Below are 19215 nucleotides of genomic sequence, written 5' to 3' on the forward strand. Positions count from 1 at the left end.
TGCAATCTATGACTTTGATATTACCAGCAGCTCAGGCTGCAGAGGATAATTATATTTTTCTTTTTAATTCAATTAAAAAAATATATAATTAAAAAATGTAGAGAAACAGAAGAAGATGAGAATGAGGAGAAATAAGGATGCTATATATCTCTTTCTAAAAACATCTTAGAATCAACACCCTCTGAACCTAGAAAAGGTGCATTCTTAATCTACAAAAATATTTTATTACAGACACAAATTCTAAGATGAGAATAAGCAAATAGTTGGCTACATTTCTCCTATCTTAGATATGCTATCAGTTAATTTGGACATTAACTTTCCAGGCCATACAATTTTACTTTTTAGGTAGCATAGCCTTGTATACCATAATAAATTGTCCTGCACTGCCACCAGGCAACACTATTTGCAAGAACTTGGCCCTTAAGTAATGATCTAGAAATCAGTACACAATATTAAATAAAGTTATTTATAAAAAACAATGAAATTATATATGCAAATATAACTTTAAGTATATATATAGAAAGCAAAGTTTTGGTAGTCCTTGCTGAATTTTATTCTGCAAAATTAAGCTGTTCATTCAGGTAAAGCATGCATAGGTATCTTATAAAGTTTACCAAAGGAAGCATTTGAATTTCATCTCTAATGAGTTCATTCTTTTCTATCATTGGTTCTGTTGTTTTTTCTTGATAAAATTTTAAAAAATCAAAGTTTCATAACACTTTTAGATCAAGAAAATCATAAGAACATAATATATTTTTTAAGCTATAAATCTCTTGCAGTCCTTACCTTGTACCACAGAATTTCAGGCTCCCTAAATGGAAATAAAAAATCCTCAATTTCAGGACATGAGATTTCCTTGCTTTTGCTAAGTTCAGCTTTTTCAAAATATTTCATCTTTGAATTGTAGCAGAGTCCAGTGTCATTTTCACCCACCGTCAGCGAAATGGACACTTTCATACAGTAAGTTGAGTTTCTGTAATGCAATAAAAATAGAAAGAAAAGTCTAATATGAAAAAAAAAATAAATGCCAATGTACATGAAATTGGTTTTCATTTGAAGCAAAATTTAGGAAATCTGACGTATTTTGTGTCTGTTTTATAGCTGCCCACCATAGTTTTGCTTCTTTCTCTTGACTAATTACAATATTTAGAAGGCATTGGTCGGCCTTACTCTGTAACTAAGGGTTTGTCTCTCCCTTTCATCAAAATCCTTCTAACATTAGTGTCATTACTGTATATTTGAGAACAATTTCCCCAAAAATAAGTAAACAACAAAAGATCATGTATTTACCAGTGAAACTAGACACACAGTCTGCTCACAGACACCATTATGGCAGCTCTCAGGGTTGGAGACATCATTTTGTGGTACCACAGGAAAATGGCAAATTGGAACTCGAGCAACACACCAAGAGCCACATATTCATCAGCTCTGAGCATGCCTTAAAATGGAAGTGGCAACGTTTTGCAGCCTTAATTAAAAAGAATCTTGTGATTAATTATAGAATGAAGGATGTTTCAATCCAAGGCAAGGCACTGCCAATTTGTTGACCGTAGCCTTCAATGCCCATACTCCCAGGACAAAATGTTCTGCATTACCCACAGATTTCATGAGCTTGTGTTCTCTCCTCAAACTTGTTACTACATCTGCTTCTGGATGTTGATAAGCAAGGCAGCCAGAGAACAGTGAACTTTGTCTGCCTTCCCACATTCCACTATGTGATTCAATCAGGAAAAAAGACAAAATTACTTGAATTGATTTTCTTTTCTTTTTCATTTGAGTTTCCAGGTGGGGAGCAAATGAGTGTATAAAGTTGAGTACTCCCCAGAAGCACACTGTGATGGTGTAAGATTTCTCTCCTACTGTTTCGTAAATGCATTTTACCCCTGACCTGCTGACAGAAGATCCTGCAGAGAGCACTGAGGAAACATTCATCTCCTTATCACCATTCTCAGCCTCTATAAGCTGATTGCTTATTTATAATGGACTTGTGTGTATCAGACATGGCAGAATCTCAAAGATCAATTTCTTAATATCTGTTTCCTTTTTCTGTTCAATAAGAGGGGATAGAAATGCTTAAGGATAAAGAATAAGAAAACTCAATTCAAAGAACTCTAGAGTCCAATTTCTTACAGAAAATGTAACTCTGTAAGTAACTATCAAATTAGAAAAGAGTCTTAGAAACATAAATTCTTGAACAGAATGACCCTTAGCTATTGATCTGATTCATGGGCAAGGAAAACAAACACAAAATTATTTCCTTATAATGAAGCAGTAAGTATAATCTGTTATCGTGTTCAAGAATCTGGCTGTGTAAAGAAAATAAAGTTGTTTAAGCTTTATGCAAATCAAAGAATGGATCCACTGAATATTGAACAGTCTTGCTGCTTTTAAGCTGGTAAAGAGCCAATTTCCATTCTTACTTGTACATGTAATTAAAAATCACTGATTTTTAAGGAATACTTTTCATTAGTGTACCTTAGGTTATTTCTCCATTAAGGTGTCACTTGGAATATTTTATTTATTTTTTTGTTTATCATGTGTCTTGAAAATATCATAAAAAGTCACTTAATTATGACTTTCCAAATTGGAAAAATGCTTTTCCTTTGTTCTTGGAAGACTTATGCCTTGGAAACAGGTTCTGAACAATTCATCAAGCTCTGAGGTTTCAGAGTAAGCTAACTAGATGAGAGTATCCTGTTATTGGATGACAGCAGTATATAGGGAGCTGTTTGGCTATAAAATTTTCACATTTAAATATTCTCTTTAATTCCTTCCCATGTGTTTAAGCATCATGTTTGTTCATGTTACTAAATCTCATTATTTAAATATTTCTAGAAGGACATGGCAGGGGAAAAAAAAGGGAGGACAATTTACTGTCTTCCCAGTCTCTGAAGAAGCAAGGTAAGTAAAATTTTTGCATAGGCATCCTTCAGTATTCACAGTGAATTGTTCAAAAATTATGATTTAATGTTTTGATGTACTAAAGAACTCTGTTCTGCAACAGTGACAATGTCAATTGCCAGAGACAGAATTCTGTCTGAAGCACATCCAAGTTTCCATCGCAACAGCAGATCCTTTAGCAGATGCAGCTAAGGCTTCCTGCTCCATAAGAGAAGCATTTTGGAAATGTTTCAGAATGTTTAAATTCATTGTTTGAAGTGATCTTTCTAAACTGTCAGATACAAGATACTGAAAAATTTGGGGTAGATTTTTATCAGCTGAGTTCACGACCAGAATTTTCTCTCAAAATCCCAAAGTATCATCAAAAAAACCTACAGTTCCAGATGCCCACTGGTGACACAGACTTCCTTATTTCAATTCTAAATACTAACTGCACTGTCAATCTGACTCATCTCACACTCTGTGTTGGAAACCAAGGCTGTTGGGATGAAACAAAACTCAAAGAGGCTGGTACAGAAGGCAGAGCAACACAAATAGTATAAGGTAAGAAAACAAAGATAATAGGCTCAGAGTACAGAGAGAAAGAAAACTAAATAGTCCCTGGGTAGGAATGAAGGAGGGAGTGATTTTGCTGATTACTGCTAGAGCATGAAGGATACAATAGATGTCAAACATCTCAGGTAGCAGAAAAAGCAGGCAGCAGAGCCCTCTGGAGCATACACATATTGTTGAGGGTAAAAAATGCTCATGTGTTAGAAGTAAGAAAGTTTTCCATATGTCTCTTACTAGAGGGACCAGATAAGAAACAAATAAAACAAATGAAAAACCCTTCGACATGAGCTTAAGGAATTTCAATAACTGGTGTTAGCTAAACTAACTGTGGTTTAACTCAAGTTATCATGTGATACTTTTGATGGGTTTCTTTTGTTTGTTTGTTTGCCTTTATTTTTTCCTGAACATGGTGATAAGAAGAGGTGACAAATTATTGAATTAGTTTTTCCCTAATCTGACCGGTCACAAATGTTTGCAAGTATAAAATTAGCTAGAAAGTTTTTGTGCATATAAATGACGTTTTCATTTTCATCTTTTATTCAATGGATTTTCAAGTGCTAAAACAATGAGATCTAAAAGTACAAAATACAAAACAGGAAGCCAAAAGCTGTTTGGTAATTTTATTTAAGACAAAAAATCCATTTAAATTAAATTTATCTTAAAATGAAGTCAAATTAACAGGTAACAGAGAGAAAAGGAGAAGCAAGGAGACACAAGTACAGACAAAAGAATGCACACAGACCAAAAATAGCTTCTCTAAACTTTACCTTTTGCAACATTCACATCTACATTTAAAGGAATTGCTTAGAGAATTAAGCACTTAAATCATGGTTTCTTTATAAATATATCTTTAAAATGGGCCAGATGTGTTTATGCTTACAAAACTCTGCTTTTTTTCCTCATAAAAACACCTCTGGTAATTGTCAATTTCCTCTTCAGCCTCACCACAGAGAGCTCAGTGGTGGATTTTTACAGCTCAATTCTGTCCACGCAGCATTCCTCATCATCCCTATTCATAACAGAAGGGAAAGTGGGACTCTTCCCATTACTTGTCCACTCCAGTGCTTTGTCATCATACTCTTTACCAGAGTAAACAAACTGGGGAGCAAACAGCTAACCAGAAAATTTCTCCTAAGTTTCTCCTCATCATACAAACTGAGTTGGAAAAGTAGTTTTATTTCCAGCTCCTTTTAAACCGGAAATTTAAAAAAAAAATCTGAGAAAACTCTTTTCTTTGCAGTTTTATTTTAAATTTTAATAAGTGAGCCTAGCCACTGATGTCCATATCCACTTTCTATAAATGGTCCGCCACATTTCCTGGGCAAACTTTTGTTGACATCATTAATTAGTTTTTTCATGATTTTGCAGAAACAATTTTGCCCTTTTTAAGTCCAAGTAACTTCTGTTAGAATTATTTGGATGCCTGAAAGCTGGAGAGTAAAGCATTCATTCAAGACCGAAACAAAAACACTTTATTGACAAGCTACTCGTGCTCTTGGCCCGTAGCTCCAAGGGCTCTTTGTGAGCTTTAAAACTTTTGCACAAAAATTTTTAAAGCCTCTACATAGCAGCAGGGTTTTTTGAGGACACGCCTGAGGCCTTGGGCATGTGGTGAGGGAGGAAGGCCAGTGTACCACAGGGCAGCCAGGATTGCTCTCGTGCACTGAGGGCTCCTTGGTGGCAGGATCTGATGGCCCCAGCAGGTGGCTGCCCCCACAGCGACTTCTGGCCCATTTCTCCAGGACAGCAGTTCACAAACTTTATATACAGTATCCGCTTTTATTGGATTTAGGTTTTGTTTGTTGTTTGGGGCTTTTTTCCCCAAACTCTGGAATGGCTGACTCCCACACTCTCTGACTCAGATATCTGAAATCACAGATATCCCTCACCACATGCCCAAGGCCTTTTCCACAAAGCTTCCAGATCCAACAGAGCTGCAAGTGCTAGGGCAGTGCTTCAGGCATGGGGAAAAGAGAAGTGGAGGGAGATGGACAGAAGCAGGCTGGAATTTTCCTCTGTGCCTTAGAAATTATCTCCTGCTTCCGTACCCTGGGGGGCCAACCCAGTTTGGAAACTGCTTTTGACCTCAATTGAATTACATAAGCACTGATTTCTTCCCTCAAGGGTCACCTAATTATATGCATGATACTATGAAATAACCCAGTGCACACGAGCCTCCAGGACTATTTGAATATCAATACTCTGCAAGATACTTGTTTTAATAGGTTTGAATTAGACACACCAGAAAATACTGTTTAGTTTTAATGCCCGCTCCCATTCTTGGAAGCCAAACCTTCACATTTAATCTTTTCCTGATAGAAGTGGTACGCACTGCCATCCTGAGTTTCCCCTTCACTCCAAACCTGTCAAAAGAGAATGTCAAAAATGCCAAGTCTAACTGCATTAGAATAATGCCTTCCTTGTGTTAGAGGGAGCTACGGACTGAAAGGCCTTTTATTGATGTTCTGAACAATAAAAATTAAATAAAATTTAGCCTTTACAAAGGGAAATTAACTTTCTCACCTTTATAATACCCTAGAGCTTCTTTTTTGGGTAAACTAGAATAAAAATGTACATTTTTATGTTATTGATTTTTCTGTATTATCTCCTTCTTTTTTAAAGTCAAAGTGAAACATTTCTTTATGAGAACTGGAATCAACCTGTTATTGATTTCCACATTTTATTAAAACATCACTTTCTTAGTACAAAATACTCAAACAAAATTATGACAATAACCTTAATTATGAACTTGTACTGTCAATTACATGGAAAGCAAAAATACACAAAATTAACTAATTTCCCCATCAAAAATTTTCTTTAACATTAAAGCTTTCCTTCAGATACATTAAAAGAAAAAAGTCCATAATCTTACTCTACAGGAATACAAAAATATTCCTATAATGTAACTCTGTCTGTACTTCTACAGTATATGAATATAAATCTAAATACATTTTATTTGAAGTTAAAGCTTTCTTACAGCGAAAATGTGTCTATGTGCCTATACATACATACCTATAAACTGGTCATATGGGTATATTGGGGATTTCAATAATTGAAAAATTAATACCAGGGGTATGTGATTCAAGAAAATTAACACATAAAAATTTTAAAAGCATATTATTAGTATACCTATGTGTTATTCAGTATGAGAAATGTTCAATTTTAAAAACAACTTCCTATTAAACTATTTGGTATTGGAACTTCAGAGAATAGCACTTATATATGGATTGCAGGTAAAAATGCTAGAGGTAATTAAAAAGGATAGCAATTAATCAAAAAAGCATTGTACTGCACAGGACATATAGGGTGAGTAAAATATGGATTGCCACTAGTCTAAATTTAATTGTACATTTGATATTTTAGTGCTAGTTACAAATTTAGTACTAAATTACCTACTCATTTCAGCAAGACTTCCCAGGATTGTTAGTGAAGAAATTTTGGGCCAGTGAGTCATAAAGTGCTAAAATGGAGACATATCAGAATGATACTAAATGTTTTCACTGCAGCGGATCAATGTATATTTCCAGAGGAGATAGAAGTATGAAGAGCTGTGCAAAAGTGTAACCTTACAGATGAAAATCCCTTTAGCTTTCAACAGACTGCAGTAGGAAGATAATACCGTAGCATGAAATGCCTCTAGGTATACTATCTCCTCATAATTCAGCAGATGATGGCACTTGCTTTTTCTTGGGAACCAATGATCCTGGAGTAATTTTTATACCCTCACTTAGCACCATATGCCAGAATAGCAGAAATGCTTATTTCGAAAATTACAAGTTAATAGAGTTTTGTTATTCCTCCCATTTCTTTCACTTATAGAATCATAGAATCACAAAATGCTTGAAATTGGAAGGGAGGGATGTCATCTGCTCCAACCCTCCTGATCAAGTAGAGCTACTTAGATCTGCTTGCCCAGGAGTGTGTTCAGATTGCTTTTGAATATCGCCAAGGATGGAGACTCCACAACTTCCTGGGCAACCTGTGCCAGGGTTCAGTCACCCTCATAGGGAAAAGTGTTTCCTGTTGTTCAAATGGAATATTCTGTGTTCCAGTTTGTGCCCATTACCTCTAGTGCTGTCACCAAGCAGCACTGAAAAGAAGCTGGCTCCGTCCTGTTGGCACCCTCCCTTCAGAAATGTATATCCATCAGCAAGATTCTCCTGCTCCTTCTCCAGGCTAGAGTCCCAGCCCTCTCAGCCTGTGCTCACAGCAGAGATGCTCCAGTTCCTTTATCATCTTCATGCCTCTTTGTTGGACTCTGTGTTTTTCTTGCACCAGTGAGTCTGGAACATGACACTGTACTCCAGTGGTGTCACCACTGCTGAGTAAAGAGGAAGGGCCACCCCGCCTGGTGTGCTGGCAATACTTTGTCTAGCGCAGCACAGCTCATCATTAGCCTTTTTTGTTGCAGGGGCACATTGCTGGTTCATGTTCAACTTGGTTTTCACCAGAACCCCCAGGTCCTCTTCTGCAAAGTTGCATATAGTGTTGTTCATGGAAAATCTGTTTTCTTGGGTGGTTTTTTCACTCACAGGGGATGGATGGGAACCATTAAACAAAAAACTAGTTTTTCCAAGTATTACATTAAAAGTACATAAAAAAATTTTTGGTTGGAATGAGAATGACCAGAAAAAATGCAGACTTTTTGAAGGTAGAGGTCCTTAAAATTATGTCTATGGTATGGTGCTCCAGAGCCTGCTCAAGCAGCTGTGCTTCTGTGTTCAGGAAAAATTGAGTGTTACTACATCCTGATGACTCAGAAGGTCAACACATACTGGAATATCTTTATCACCAAATCATTCCTTTTGCAAGTACAACTGGCCTTCTTTTATAGTACTAAAACTGAGAACATTTTTGAAAACGTGGTGCTGCTGAATGGCTTCTCCCTTGTTCCCTCTCTTTGCTTGATGAATTCACACAGTTCTCAGATAAAGATAGATCCTGTCATTCAGTCTCAAATGCTAAGTTAGTTTTCTGTTCAGCTGTCGAGCAGATGCATAAAGAATATCCCATGAAGGTATCTGTCTTGTTTCTGAATGATTAGATATTTATCTGTTGCTAACTCTGCATGAGTGTGTTCTTTTCCAAATAGAAAAGTTACTCATTAAAGGTAGATATGTACCAAGATATCCAACAATTGCATTTATTATAGATATTAGAAGAACGACATTTGCATATGAATAATATTCCCTTGAAATCTCTCCATAATTCTTTCCCATATCTACCCAGTAAAAATGGGAATATATAAAAAATCGTCACATTTATTAGGTTTAAGGTTATTTCCTAGCATACTGATGACACTTTTCCAGACTCCTGAAAATTCTTTAATGGGATTTAATGAATATTCTGAATTTAAAAACCTAAATAGTTCCTAGATTTAGAGCTCCTACATTTGTTAAAAAAAACCAACCCCCCCCAAAAAAAACCAACAAAAAAACCCTAAGCAAACAAACCCCAAACAAAAAATAAAACAAACCCCAACAGTTTTAGTCATACTTGTTTTACACCTACTTTCCTAAGAAGAAACAGCAATTCAGAAATCAGTCAGTCTTCCTTACCAGTCAGAGGATTTAAAAGAAGACAGTAGTATGACACCTCACAGATAAATGTAAGAGCATTGCTGTGTGCAGACTGAGCTAGAACTCAAAAGAAAGTGGCAATTTTCTGAAGAAAGGTCAGTCTTTGGAAAAACATAACCTGCTACTAAAGCAGAAATTTAGAAATGTGCAAGAATTTTTATGAAATTTATATAACTGAAGACCTCAGAGCAAGTCCTGAATTTCCAAAGGCATCAGGATTTGAAGGGACAAATCAATAAACAAAGGGATATAACACAATTTGGATTTTTCCTTCATTTGAGGACCATAAAGGACAAAGGAGACTTATCTATTAATCATTTTTGACTGTGCTCATATGAACATATTCCCTTAGAATAGTTTCCAAAATTGCCTCAGTGTGATCTGTAACGATGCAATAAATATTTTTATTTCACTCTAATTTTAAGCTCTAAGATGTGATCTTGATACATTTCAGGCTGTAGCTGAAGATCAGAGTTATGGAAGCCCAGGCAATATAAATCAGTATTTGCATTATGTTCATATCAACAGTATCCCTGAAGACAAACAAGGGCAAGCAAGGACTTCCACCCACCCCAGCTACCAACTCTGCCCAGCATTGAAAGTACTGGTTCTCAGTTCAGCTTCCAGAGTTTCTATACAGTTTGTATGCCTGGTCTTAAAGGTATTAAACCCCATCTTTATGTCCATAGAGTCAAAGGAAATTGAAGAAAAATAATCATTCTTACAGAGAAGTAAAAAGACCTCAGTGAGCCATTTTAGATAAACATTACTTAAGGATCTTTGGAAATATTTTCTTGAAGAGGCTGGGACAGCCAGAGGAGCACGGTTTTTGTTGTAAGGCTTTCAAAGCATGAGTTTTTACTCCATGCTAAAGAATTATTAATTCATTTCTTCTACAGGATCCTCAAAAAAATTAATTCTTGTTTTCCTCAGCATAATGTAAAAAACCAACACCCGTGGACCTTCACGCCTAATGTCACATTTCCATCTCCAGTGACTGAACCTAAGTACACCATGACACATTTGAGAATTCAGCAGAGAGTCAAGTTTCAAGTATATGAAATTATACTATTATTTGTCTCATATTATTATCTACCATCAAGGTAAACAACTCTGATGTGACAAATGAAAAGGTTTCAGAGGCATCACCTGCCCAAACAAACAGAGTATGAGGATAAGGTAGGTGCCTGCCACCACAGCTATATATTTTAATTTCTTGATTTAGCTTTCAAGCTTGCTGCTTGTCATCCTCAGAAGCATGAATCACCCAGAATATCCAAACATGAAAATCCAAAGTCATGTGAACAGCAGCAATACGAACGTATGAGAGAATTTTTGCACAGTAGTTTTGAATAATTTCACCTAAATCAAGTGTGCTCACGTAAGCTATTTTCATTTCACAAAAATGAGGTTTGCTTTACACATTTTAATTCATATCTCAAACATAAAAGGTAAACTGAACAAGTTTAAATACATTTCAGATAATTGAAAGTCATTTCTTTTTCAGTTGGACTACGATGCAACAGTCATGTGCCAGAGTACACCTCCTTTCAGCACAGATGCAGGAGGGACGGTAGCAGACACCTCTCTCATACATATTTTTTCTTGGTGGTGGACTCACAGAAAAGTCCACTTGATTTGTCAGAAATGCAGAGTCTTCACTTTGGCTTGTCTGGCTGCTTCCTCCTATAGCAGGACACAGCTTCCAGCTGGGCTGGTGCTGCCAGCTTAATCATCTGCTGTTCTTTGTCACCTAGCTTCACCCACAAATTCCCCACTACCTAAATATAGGAATAGCTGTATAACAAAGTTTAGTTCCATTTATAAATACATTATGGATCAAACCCCTGCCATCAGTTTTTACAATAGGTACAGAAAGAAAGAATATATAAACTCCTTATGAATAGAAAACTTAACCTATATATATATCATTTATATACCACATTTTCTGGTTTCTATTTTTGTTTCTGCAGTCTATTTCAGTTACTTTTTTTCTTCATATCGGGAAAGAACAAAGAGAGCCTGGGAATTCCTGTATTGATTAAACACTGTCACATTTTTCATGGGTGAATTAATATCCATTTACAAGTATTTTAATATTCAGAGCAATCTGAATTAAATAGCTATTTTCTTGACATTTGTTCAGAAACACTTCTGCTTACACTCTTGATGTCTTTGTCAGAGTCAGGTGAATCTAGTAACCAGAGAGCTGAGGAGAGGCTGCAGCACATGCACCGGGTTCATACAGCAGAAGGGCTAAGCACAGGTACCTCACAGATGAACACACACACACACACGAGTTCACAGGGTGGGTCACACAGACAGACACCTGCACAGATGCCCTGTGCTTGTTGAAATACTGAACTGCAGAGCTGACCCAGCCCAGTGCCTGCCCTACAGCTGATCAAGGTGAAGTCAGCAAGTGGAATACACACATACACAAAAACTCAGTGTGGGAGCCTCTAGCAACAGGCCTCAGACTCTCAGCCCAGGAGCTGGCCCAGGTCCACTGCTCACCCCAGATTCTGGCACTGGCACATGAGATTTGCAGTCCCCACCAGCTGCCGGTCCTCAGACAGCTCACCCTGCTCCCCAGCCAGGTCAGCTCAAAGTTCACTAGCATGCACCAACACCTGCTTCGTGTAGACAACACACCCACACGGAGAATTGAAATGCTCTTTAATGAGAAGATGGGACAAATTATATGGCTCAAACTAGAGTACCCACCATCAGCATATGTACACTGAACAGCTCTTTATCTCCTTTTCCTACCATCCCCTTGACTTTTATACTCCATTTTTTTTTTCCATCTCTATGTACCTCTGGTCTGTACTTTTTGTCTCTTTGTACCTCTGGTCCTTCCCCTAAATAAGATTCATGCATCCTCAGAATCACTTCAAAGGATCATTCAGTAATATTTTTTATATGAACAAAAAGTGCTTTTCCTCCCTGCATCCCATAGGAAGCCCCATACACTCTTTAGTCTGAAGGCCTTTCCAGGAGGGAGCATCTCCAAGCAATTGGGTGGCTTTCCACTTACAGGTCATAAGGATTTCTTACCCATCTCTGCTTCTCTAACCCCTCATTGAGCCTTTGTGTTTTCCACAATCGTCTTTAGGCACTAGAGTGTGATTAACTTAGCACTACATGTGTGATAGCAGACAAAGTATCAGTATATTTATTTTAAAACAGAAGACCATCAGCCAGTTCTCAAAGACCATAAGGGTAACATTCTTGACAAGTTACTGATTTCTTCCCAGTATCCCTTGTTTTCCTAGCTGTGTCTTTCCCTGTCTCTCTTTATAAATGGTCTCTTCTGCTCACTCTCCTGGCAAAGATCCCAACAGGTTTCTCTGTAAGACTATTTTTTTTATAAAGTATTCACTGTCCTTTCTTCATTATTTAATCTGAAGACTTCCAAATCAGAGCATCCTGTGGTAAAAGTAGTCACAGTTTGTGACTATAATCATAACTACTTTTGAATGCTTCATATTCTGGCAATCCTGTTTTCTAATGATTTTCTGAAAGTTTCTATAATGTAAAGCAAATGCACACAAAATGTCTAATCAGTTTCTGCATCTTCCTAAAAAACTTGAAATACAACTTCTGTTTTCTTAAACTTCAGTTTTACAGCAGTACTACTTCTACCAGGTTTTTCTCTGAAGTTTAAACTTTCCTTTTACCTACCATTTTTACCCCCATTCTAATATATTTCAACCATGATTTTTTTACACTATGTAAACATTATGTCTACATCAGTATATAAAAAATTATAAATATATAGATAACGTACCAATATAACTTCCTTAAATCCTAAGTATTCTCAAAACTTTTAATTTTTTGTGGTCAAAAAAAACCCAGAAGTATTTCTCCTAAGCTAACCCATTTCAGAGCTACTACAAACAAAACAAATATAAAATACTATCAAAAATTCCTGATAAAATTTCAGGATAGAATAATTATAAATGTTACCAAGAAAACTGTACTGTGAGGAGAGACCAAAAGCACACAAAAATCAGAAGAATCTATTTCTTTCTGAGCCACTTAGGAGTTGTTTGTTTTTTAGCAGAGCTTGTTATGGGAAAACTGCCATTGTAATTATGGATCAGCAACTGCTACTCTGTAATACTGATGTTTTCTGTATAATTTTTCCCTTTCCTTTTTTTTTCTTTTTGAGAAGAATAAATCATAAATATTTCAATTTCCAATTTCTGAAAGACGAGGAGCAACAGTGAAATGGTGTAGGTCTTTAAGAGCACAAATTGTAGTACACCAAAGAAAATATCCAAGGAAAATGTTTTTTGAACTGTGCAAGACACTGATGCAACACAGATGTTTCGAGGAACATGACTTTGAAGCCCTCATATTATATTCTGCTTCTTTCAACTGCTGGTTGAAATGTATGAGAGACTCTTGATACTATTAAGAACAGTATCAGAAGCCCTACAGCCTTCAATCTACAGAGGCAGATATTTCCATTTTACATGTTACAATTTCCTACTCATTGATGTTAGTGACAAGAATATTATTATTGTTATTATAAAATGTGCTGACAACAGAATATTTGGCCCTTAAGAATTTATCTGCACCTTCTTTAAGGATTCACATCAAATTACCAACTTTTCTGTTATTTTATTAAGTCATTTTCTAAATAGATAATTTTTGAACCTGTCACAAAATACCAATGTCTGTAGTACAGTTGTTAATCAAATGCATGCATATATGCATATTGAAATGTAAATTGCCTCAGAAGTGAAAGCTATGTTATGAAAAGTGGAACAATAAATAGAAGTTTTCTACATTTTACGTATGTTTGAATCAGGAAATGAATTAGTTCATTTCTCCTAAATTCAAAGTATCGGAAAGTATCTAGTTTTATGTAGAAGGCCAGAACTCAAAAATATGTTGAAATATATTGCAGCATAACAGCAAGCATCAATTTTAATGTATGATAGCTCTGATAAACATCAGGGTTACTCCAGGAGCCCTTCAGCATGGAAACAACCCAGTCTATTATTCTGAAAATAAAACTATTATAAAACCAGTTGTTTCACACAAAAGACACTCATAGGAAAACAGTATGGGAATCCAGCTTTCCTGGATTCATATGTTATTTTTTAGTTTTTCAGCTATTTCACAATGCCTTTTAATGATACTAGTCTTCCACAGTAAACACGGGAACTGCAAAAAACCGTAAGAAACCACAACCAAACTTGCACCTAAAAGTACTATTGACACATGAATGTTACCTGTGACAACAAGATAAAAGTTGAGTAGAAATAAAATATTTGATTGTTCCTTATTCCTGCAGCTGCTCATTTCAGACCATGGAGCTGAACCACACTACTAGGATGACTTAATTCCACAGTTTCTGGGGTTAGTGTGTATTCTTCCTTCAGAGCATCAGCATACACAATTATTCAAAGAAGACGTGTGTTTGAAGGAAAAGCCATATCCCGTGGTTATACTTTGTTTAGAAATAATTGAGGCTATGTCACTATTTATAAGATAGTCCCAGAAAGCTCTTGAATTTCTGAGGAATGTCTCTCCTTTTTAGATTTGTTGTAAGCTGTCATTTCCAGAGAAGCAAGACTGGACACATAAAAGTAAGTCTGGTTTTGGAAGATTTTACTTATTTAAACAGATTTTCTCAATTTTTGTGCAATACAGCTTCATATCAGCAGCTATGAATCTCCCTGCAGAGAACAGATTTGGTTTTTATTTTTTGGTGGGGAAAAGTTATGCAATGGAGTTCTGTTCCTGTCTCAGCTCAGTGACAGCTCATCATTACTTTGTGACTGAAGATTGTGCTGAACACTTGGCAGAACAGGGCTTATTCTGTTGACAAAGCAGAATTTTGCCACTATCTGCTGATATGCCCAACCAGAGGTGGGGTAGGCTGCCTATTCCAGCACAGATTCCTCCAAGACACTTCCCTGCTGTAGTTCTCTGCACAGCTAGACTCAAGTCTCAAGTAAAAATATCTGTGGTGGTTTCAGCCAGTAAGATGGTTTGTGATATTCAAGAGCAGAGGGAAGTCCCTACAGTGGCATGCAGCATATGCACATTTAGGTATAGACATAATGTTTTAAAACCAGGAGAATTTTTACAAATTTCGTTATAAAAGCATTGTCTTGATTATGTCACTAAAACAAAAATTAGCAAGTCCCTGACTTAAATGATTACTATATACCTTTGGCTCTACCTTCCTGTGTACTTACATTATGATTAAGTTGTTAGCTAAATGATTATACTTTACTTTTCATCGTGAACTTAACTCATTTACATGCACAGTATAGACTAGTGTTTCCCAATGCTTAAAATTTCACACTATGAAACATGGCTTCAATACTTTCAAACATTACTCTCAATTATTAAATCTCATTGGATGGGTTGAAATTCAGAGATGTTGCTATGAGGCATGCCATGGAGAGGCTCAGGAGGCCCTAAATTCAGCATGGTATAATCTGAAACAGGAAAGAAAAAGGGAAAAAGAAAAAAAAGAAAAGGGCAGGAAAAAGAAAGGAAAAAGGAAGCTACTTCAGGGCAGAGAAAAAGTCACATTATTTTCCAGAATGTCTCCAAGGCTACTGAGGCCCTCAAGTTAAAATACAGGCATGGAGAGATCCTGTATATCAAGTCTATCTCAGCAGAGAAAAGAGTTGTTATATAATCCCTATATCCTCTCTCCTCACAAAAAAATCCCTGAATAAGATTGTTTTGGTGGGGAAAGTGTCAGATCTGACTGCAGCACCACTAAAATATCATTCTTTTATCACTTGCCCTCATTTCAGTTTTAATAAGCTCTCTTGGCTCTCTTATCTTTTTATGTTCACTCCACAGCAATTAAATAGAAATGCAAATGTCATACCCATTTTTATAATAGTGTTTCTTATAAAACTGCAATGAAGACAGCAAATTATATATTTGTTAAATGATCTTTTTGTCAACAAAATCTAGCTAATATGAAGATAATGCCCCTATATGTACCATATGTGTGTTTGCATGTTTTATAAACATGGGAAGATTATTGGTTACAATTCTAGCACAACTTCCGAGAAAACATTAGACTTTGAAAGCTCAAATCAGTTAAATCAGGCAGGAAGAGAGTTTATGAATATTCAGTTTGGATTTCTAAACAGCTGCTCTATTTGACCATTATAAAAATTACCACCTTTTTTATTCACTAAATACAAACATCCAGTAAAGTGATATTGCATTCACACAAATATCTGATAACTACTTTAATTCAGATGTGTTTTCATAGAGCCATCTTCCCTCTTTAAAGGGAAACCACATCATAAAAAAAACCCAAGAAAATTCAGATTTATTTTTCTGTGTTTGTCTCTGAAAGTAATCCAGCAATCCAACTGAGACATAGAGAGTAGAGCACACAAAATAATTCACTAACCATCTATCTTAAACAATGAACAACACGCTGTCACAACGGCAACATCTGATCACTACCACCAGTAGAAAAAATCTCCCCCAAAGTATGAGGGGTACACTTTGCCACTAGAAGTTTTCTGACACAGATTGTCATCCATCTTCTGCTCAGGTATTTGCCTGTGACCTCAACCAAAGGTAACCAAGTGTTTCACACTCTGTAATACATTTACCTCATCATCTGTGAAGTGTAAAAGTGTTATCTTGAAGAGGAGGAACTCAAACAGAAAGACTACTTCCCCACTCCTCACAAATAGTAATATGACAAAATATCACAAAAATAATTTAAATCCAGGTCTAAACATTTACCCTCCAAAATCAACTCCATTTCTAAATTAACACATCACAGGATGAAAAAGCCAGAAAGAATATATGAAAGAAAAAGCTACCTTCCTGCTTTATTTGGAGCATCTTCGTGACTGTCCCATTTTGTCCTCCACTTGTTCAATCTTTATACAAACTATTCACAGCCGTGTGTAACAGCAGGGTGATAACATCAGGAAAATAGCAGGACTGAAATCAAGATAGAGGTAGACTAAATAGCAGGGACTAAGACTGTGTCAAACAGCAGATAGATTAGGAGAACAGCAGGTAGATTAGAAGAAACAGCCAAAAAAAAGGGCTGTATTGTGTTTATAGGGCAAGGTGTTACCAGCAGGGGGCTGCAGAGGTGTGAGAAGAGACCAGGGCTGACCCAGGTTAGACAGACCTTGTTCCACCTGCCTCCAATAAATCTACCTCAGGGCACAGCTGAACTCAGCACCCAAGCTGGCCATGTCCCTAGGAAAGTTTATTCAAGAATGCATTTCAGAAAAACCACAGTGCAACTGCTGTGAGAGAAGACTGAGAGACAAGTGGGAGAAACAGCCTTGCAGACTCTAAGCATGGTGAAAAGGGAAGGGGAAAATGTTCTCTAGGTGCTGGAGCAGAGAATCCCCTGCAGATGACCATGACGACACAGGCTGTCTCCCTGCATCTCATGGAGGATCACGTTGGAGCAGATATCCACCTGCAGCCCACGGAGGACCCCACGCTGGAGCAGGTGGACAGTCCATGAAGGAAGCTGAGCCCAGGGGAATCCTGTACAGAAGTAGGTTTTCTGGCAGGAGCTGCATTTCATGGGGGACCCATGCTAAAGCAATCTGTTCCTGAAGGACTGTACCCTGTGGAAAAGACTCCTGTGCAGTAAATCTTGAAGAACCACAGCCCACAGAAGTACCCACACTGGGTATCCTCATGAAAGACTGTATCCCATGGAAGGGGCTCCACAATGGAGCAGGGTAAAAGTGTGAGGAAGGAGTGGCAGAGATGAACTGCTATGACCTGACAGCAACCCTCAATCCCCATCCCCCTGTGCCACACTGGGTTGGTGGACAGAGGACTTGAGAAAGAGGAATAAAATTGAGCCTGGGCAGGAGGAGACTGGGAGAAGCCGTTCTTAGTTTTGCCATTTTTTCTCACAATCCTACACTTAATTTTCCCCCAGTCAAGTCTGTTTTTCTCATGGAGGTAATTGGTAAATGATCTCCCTGTTTTTATCTTGACCCACAAACTTTTTCATCCTATTTTTTCCCCCATCCTGTTGAGCGAGGGGAGTGTGAGAGCAGCTGGGTGGGCATATGGCAGCCAGCCAAGTTTAACACACCACAAGGGTAAATCACTAACTTCCTAATGGCACTGAAAGTAATTTTGAATCCCAAAGCTATGATAAAAAAAATCTGGTTTTAATTTTTACTGCCCTTTAATACTCTCATGATATTTTATTAGCTATATTATCCTCCTCAGCAATGCCCTCATGTATTAAAAAAGGACTTTGTTTTAGATAGGCTATTATATATTGTAAGTTTGAACATGACATGAGTTGCCTGATTTTCTGCAGAGTTACAGAACGAATACAAAGATAACATGGTAGGCAGGAGCATTACTTGCTTAAGCATCACTTTTGGAGACTAGACAAGAACATCACTTTGATGTACAATACCAAGTGTTTTTGAATACTAAAAGGCAGAAAAAGACCATAAAATGTAGCATGACTGAAAATCTGTCCTTAGAAAGACCAGAATAGAACTGCATTGCAATAGAAATGAAATTGGGGGGTCATACAGGAAGGACTATAAAAGGACTATACCTACAGCTTGGTGAAACCAGAGCTCTTTTCTAAATTTGAAACTATTTATTTTGTCTATTAATTTTTAAAGATGTATTTGCTGCTTTCTCTTTATGTATTACTGAAATTTTAACTTTGTCTTCCTTTTTTTTTTAAAATCTAGACGGCAACAATAGCAAAAACATCTTGAATGTTATCTTAATGTGTCATATAATGCAATGAACAGACAAATAAATGCAGAATCACACAAGTTTTCAATAGTAATTCTCAAATGCTTTCTGAAACACTGCCAGCATTGGCTCAAAGATGATGTGTCTTGAGATAGAGGAGTAGCTGCCAGTACATAGCCACCTCTCCAATATACAATAGTATGTAGTTTGAAAATGCATTTTTTTAATAGAATAGTTGGTGTTTTTCAAAATTATTAACCTTCACTTCTGTAAGTATAGTATTAATAATAATAACAAGAACAACAATAAACAACTAAAAGGTACAAAAATAATTTTAATCGATGGATCATCCAAAATAAATCACTCCAAAAGACATGGAACAATCCTCCTTAGCCATACTTTGATGTTGTTACTCAAACACATTGCATCTCTCTGTGAAACTTGCGTTTCATTTAATCTT

The 19215-nt window shown here is 36.7% G+C and overlaps 1 protein-coding gene across 3 annotated transcripts in view; it reads right to left on the reverse strand.

The window, feature by feature from the left end:
• IL1RAPL1 (interleukin 1 receptor accessory protein like 1) overlaps window positions 1-19215 on the reverse strand; it is a 696566-nt gene that overhangs the window by 272433 nt on the left and 404918 nt on the right. For all 3 annotated transcript variants that reach the window (XM_042035783.1, XM_042035787.1, XM_042035797.1), the window contains exon 4: window positions 787-973. In XM_042035783.1, the coding sequence (XP_041891717.1) occupies window positions 787-973 (187 nt within the window). The remainder of the gene's footprint in view (window positions 1-786; window positions 974-19215) is intronic.

The sequence above is a fragment of the Corvus kubaryi genome, unplaced genomic scaffold, assembly GCF_017639235.1.
Source record: "Corvus kubaryi isolate FWS band 111438036 unplaced genomic scaffold, C.kubaryi_AGA036_p1.0 133, whole genome shotgun sequence".
Lineage (NCBI taxonomy): Eukaryota > Metazoa > Chordata > Aves > Passeriformes > Corvidae > Corvus > Corvus kubaryi.